We start from the raw sequence: 5632 nt of genomic DNA, 5'->3' as shown, positions 1-5632 counted from the left end.
GAAGGACACTTGAGCCGGGTTGGTCAGGGCAAGACCAGGCACTGAGGGCGGAAAAGGAGGGCAGGCGAGTTTGGCTGAAGGTTGGGTACCATGAAGGGGAACAGGGAGGTTAGGTGGAGGCCAAAGGATGCAGGGCTCGAATTACCAGTATGTGCGATTTGATCCTTAAAATAACTATTAATACGCCCAGAAAATGTTGCAGTAAACCTGAAAATTGTGTGTATCTCTGCATCATTTGAATTAAGTGTCTCAGATGACTTGGATATCGTTTCTGTTGTTATTATATGAAATATTTACACTTTTTTTTTCAGGCAGAAGCTGACAACATTGTGACTTTGCAGCCTTTTAGAGATAAATGTGAACCTGTTTTTCTCTTTAGTCTCGTAAGTGTAATATTTATTCTCTCAATTGTATTATCAGATTCCAACTTGCAGTGAAAGAACAAATAGCATTTTAAAATTACTGTGGAACTGTTAGCTGATGATAGCAAATGCACATCGTTTGCCTTATCTTTTCTTGTTTATTAATACATTTTATAATTTGACCTCTAGGAGTTTATAATGGATTGAGGAGATTAGATTATCACACTGAGTTGATTAGGGCAAAGAAAAATAAGATGGTGTTTACCTTTACTAGGGAAATCATCAGAGATTTGTATGATGAATTATTTACAGGAGTAAAAAATTTGGAATTTCTGAGGTACCTAGCAGGAGAGAATTGGTTATAAATATTCATGTATACCCATATAAGGAAGCATCTGTATGATCACTATTTTGTAATACATTTTACTCTTACCTCTGTATCTACAAATACATAGAAAGAAGACAGGAAGTGTTTTCACCAAAATATTTATAATAGTTTTTTATGTATGGAGAAAGGATGAATAATTTACATTTTTCTTCCTTATGCTTTTCTGTATTTTCCAAATATTCTGTGATGACCACACAACTTTAATAATCAAAAAAACATCCTGGCACTCTGGAAGGCTGAGGTGGGAGGATCGCTTGAGGTCAGGAGTTAGAGACCAGGCTGAGCAAAAGAGAGATCCTGTCTCTACTAAAAATAGAAAAATTAGCTAGTCGTGGTGGCACACACCTCTAGTCCCAGCTATTTGGGAGGCTGGGGCAGGAGGATCGCTTGAGCCCAGGAGTTTGAGGTTGCTGTGAGCTAGGCTAATGCCATGGCACTCTAGCCCGGGCGACAGAGCAAGACTTTGTCACAAAAAAAAAAAAAATGCTATTTTTTAAAAGCGTGGTATACAGTTAAGTGCTAAATTGTGTGACACAGAGTATAGCTGCTACAGACTTAGAGAACTGGGATAATAAAGAAATAAATCCTTCACAGAGGAGACAGATTGGACTTGGACTGTTCTAGTATGGGATACTTATTTTTGATATTAGAAATGATCATTAAGAAACACTTCTTAAATATAACTTTTTGCTTCTATTCAATTACACTCTTGCAACCATTTCAAAGAATTGAATTACCAGGTTAATTGAATGGAAAAAAACCACATTGTAGATCTTGCTCTAATTTGGATATGTAGAATTTGATAATTTAGATGAGGGGTCAGCCAATTTTACTTTATTTTATTTTTTTGGTAAAGGGCCAGATAGTAAATATTTTCAACATTACTAAAATATAGTCTCTGAACTGGGACATAGTTTGCTGACCTCTGGACTAGATACCACTGGACACATCAGGGAACCAAGATAAGTAATTGCACAGAGGCAGATGGGCTTGGTGGGCTTATGGAACAATGAGGAGTCTCAGCAGCAGGTAGCAGGTAGGAGCATGGGACAGCGGAAGAAAGACAGGGCAGGTCGATCACCATGTGGAGTCTGGAGCTCTGGGAGAGCCATCACCCTGCCATCTGAGTCAGGTCTGACCAGTAGACCTATATCCACTCCCCATAAAGGGGCCAATTGGTTTATGTCCTCTAATCCCTGCAATCAGTACCCAAAGTAGAAGTCCACTCTTCTTCCCAGCCATGTTTTGTCCCTCCTTCTAACACTAATTCTTTTCCTGACCCAGTTCTCCAATTCTCCCCCATCTCTGGAATTGATATAGGCAATTAGCAAACTTCCTAAGATTTTTGATGTCTCTGAGCTTTTGCTTCACTTCCTTGACTTACCTGAATTCTGCCTTCTTCCTTGGGACATTTTCTCTGCAGCCCAGAAGTGGTGACTGTATTTTCAGATTGTGTTTCTTGGGGCCTGGAGTAGAATTGGTGTTTCCCTTACTTCCTTTGACTTCTTCAATAACTTTCTTTCCTGTTTTACTTGGCTAAATCTCATTCTTCTCCACCTCACTCTTGTTATTTACTGACCTTCAAATCAGTTCTGTGGATGACTGAAGACTTTGGCATGTGGCTCAAATTCTTACTCTCAATCCCTAATCCAGCCAGGGACTTCATTATTTACATTGGCAACCCTCTTGATATCCTGGCCTTTCAATTCTTGACCTCCTTACTGTCAATGGACTTTTCCTCCAATAAACTTCATTCAGTCTCTCCCACAGTCATACCTCAGACTTTATTATCTCACCCATTGCTCCACATCCACAATCATTAATTCAAGAATGCCATTCTCTGATCCTAAAGCCACCATCAAGCCTATTGCTTGTTTATTCGGATATCTAATAGTGGCCTTTGGCATTGGTCAGCTTTCGTAGATGACAGCAAATTCATTCCAGTAAGTTTCAGCAGGAAAGACTTTTTCAAGGGCTATTAGAAAGCTCACAGAATTGCTGAAAGATTCCTTTTAGTGGGAACTGGTAATTATAGTTTGGGATTTCATTTAAACCTTTCTCGACTGGATCCTTCTCATTGGCCTTTGGATATGATTAAATCTTTTCAATTAAAAATAATACACCTTTTTGACACCATACCCCCTCCAGCTACCACCCATTTCTTTTCTTCACTACACAGCTCATTTACTAGGAAGAGTTTCTGTATTTAATTTTACTCCATTTCTTCCCATCCCATTAACTCCACAACCCATTCAGTCTGACCTCTGTCTGATTTTTCCACCAAAATTGCTGTTGCTAGTGTATCCAATTACCAGCCTGTTGCTAGATATAATGAACATTTTCAGGTAATCATCATTTGTACTTTTCAGATGTATTAAACATGATGACCATGCCCTGCTTTTTAAAACATTTGCTTCTTTTGCCTTGTGTGAATTGGTTTTCCTTTCACCTTCCTAGATGTTCCTCCCCTCTGTCGTTTTTGCAGGTCCATCCTTCTTTATTCAGCCTTTAAACATTGACTTTATCATGCTATATACTCTTCTTAGAAAATTTGCTCTGCACATATTTTCATTTGTCACCATTGTATATCAATAACTCACATTTCCATCTTGAGCTATATTGTATACTTTGAGCTCCAGACCTGTGCATCCAACTGGTACCTTGATATCTCCTCAAAAGCATCTCACAAGAAACTCATCCAACACCAGACTCTCCTCCCCACAAAACGTAGTCCTCTTCTAGTGTCTCCTCATTTGACATATAACATCATAATTCATAATTTTTCCAGTTTTCAAGTGAGAAACAGAAACATCATCTTTGTGACTTCTCTTTACATCACACCCTATCCAAACCATACCTTGGACCTGAACATGTTACTGCCTCAGTCTCTCATTCATGTACTTCATTCCATCCTTTCCATTTCCACCACCACTGCCACAGACTGAGCAACCATCGTCTCTCATTTTTACCTCTGGAGTAGCTCATAACTCATGTACAAACATCCTCTCTTGCTCCACCTCCAATCTTTTCTCCACACAGTAGGTGAAATGATTTTTACAAACAACAATTCTAATTGTGGTCATGGCCTCCATTTAAACATTACAAAGGTGTATGACTGCATTTGGGACAAAGACTGCATCCTTCCATGACCACAAGCCTTTGCCCCCCACCCCAAGTGTGGGTTTCTTCTCATACCAGGCTCCCCTTCACTTTCATGGATGGCCTCCTTGCTTCCATATTCCCTTCCAGCCTAGACACTTGCATGTGCTATTTCCTTGGTCTACAATGCTCTTCCTTCTCTTTTTTGCATCGTTAACCTTAGCCTTCTTCAACTTTAAACCAAGAATCACTTCCTGATTTTGAGAAGTCCCTTCCCTGATCTCTTTGACCAGGACACATTCTTGTAGGTGCTCCGAATGCTTTGCATCTCTCTTGGTGGTACCTGTCATGGGTGCTATTTCCCATGTGTTTGTGTTTTTGTTGTTTTTGTAATTTAATTAGATCAGGTACCATGCCTATTATTCCACACATTTATGCCTGGTAAGTCACCAGTGTAACAGATGTTCAGTCAATATGTATTAAAAGATGAACAAAAGGGGCCTGGTGTCAGAAATAGGGAGGCCTATACAGAACCTTTCAGATTTAAAGGAGGGATACTTCAGGAGATATAGCATATGAGTGCTCCTATAGGGTGATGACTTGCCGCGAGGGGCTGGAGGACACCACCATGCCTTTGGCTGTAAGAAGACAGACGGATTGGAGGTAGAACTCAAAGAACTGGGTTTACCAAATCAAGGCAAACTTTCACATCAGTAATAGCTTCCTTTAAAATGACTAAATACAATAGCTAAAAGAAGGTCACTGGAGGTGGAGGGGAGCAGGGAGGGGCGACTGAGTCCAGTTTAAGTGTTAATTCTTGACTTGTTCTGACAATGAAAGTTTCCTTCCTGTTTCCTTTTCTCTTATAGAATGGCAAAATTATTGCAAAGATTGAGGGCGCAAATGCACCACTTGTTAATAAAACAGTTATTACCTTGATCAATGAAGAGAGGAAAATTGCAGCAGGTGAAATGGTTCGCCCTCAGGTAATACTTTGAATTAGCAACTATTTTAGTTTTTAAGAAGCGCGTTATCTTTTTTCATGTTTTCCTAATTTTATAACTATCTAGCTGTCTAAATGATGCAACCTTTCTGGGAAGCATTTTGGCAATGTGAATCCAAGGCACGTGTAGATCCTGTGCTTCAGCAACTACCCTCCATTAATTTGCTCTAAGAAAATGAGACAAATATAGAAGAGGATATTTGAAATGTTATCCCTATTATTAAACATTTGGAATTTACCTTAATGCCTAGCAACAGTGAATAGATTTCATAAAATGTATATAATTTGTGTCATAAATTATACAAATCCGTGCAGTGTTATATTATTTAGTGTGTTCTAGCTCTATTGATATGGAATGAAGGTCAGGATCAATTGATGAATTAAAAGGAATACACTTCAACAGGATACTATGGCAAGGTCCTCTGTACATGTGTGAAGTATATTACCTGTATAATGTTATTATTACCTATGTAATGAGAAATAAAATATTTTAAAATTAAGAAATTAAGGATAAAGTGGTGGCATGGAGATAGTAGGATAAGAAAGTAAGCCACATAGGAAAGTGATCAGAAATATAGGTAGAAAAACAGGAGAGACTGGTGTTTTTACAAGAAACACAACAAACAAATAAACAAAAGCAAGAAGGGAGACTAGCCAAGAAATATTGCAAATTAGAAATAATGAGAATGTATAGGCTCAGGCTAGTGTAAGTGTTTACTATAAGAGAAAATTTTGGTTCAAGTCAAAGGATAAAAAATTCAGTGAATACATTTAGAAATA

General features: G+C 38.5%; 1 protein-coding gene across 1 annotated transcript in view; it reads left to right on the top strand.

Moving 5' to 3' along the window:
- Positions 1-5632, top strand: part of NME8 (NME/NM23 family member 8) — a 47866-nt gene that overhangs the window by 687 nt on the left and 41547 nt on the right. The window contains exons 3-4 of the mRNA XM_012638748.1: positions 312-383; positions 4719-4835. Coding sequence (XP_012494202.1) covers positions 312-383; positions 4719-4835 — 189 coding nt within the window. The remainder of the gene's footprint in view (positions 1-311; positions 384-4718; positions 4836-5632) is intronic.

This window comes from Propithecus coquereli, unplaced genomic scaffold (genome assembly GCF_000956105.1).
Source record: "Propithecus coquereli isolate 6110/MARCELLA unplaced genomic scaffold, Pcoq_1.0 Scaffold134, whole genome shotgun sequence".
In the NCBI taxonomy this organism is placed as follows: domain Eukaryota; kingdom Metazoa; phylum Chordata; class Mammalia; order Primates; family Indriidae; genus Propithecus; species Propithecus coquereli.
Note: the sequence above shows the minus strand (reverse complement) of the source record. Positions and strands in the feature narration are given on the sequence as shown.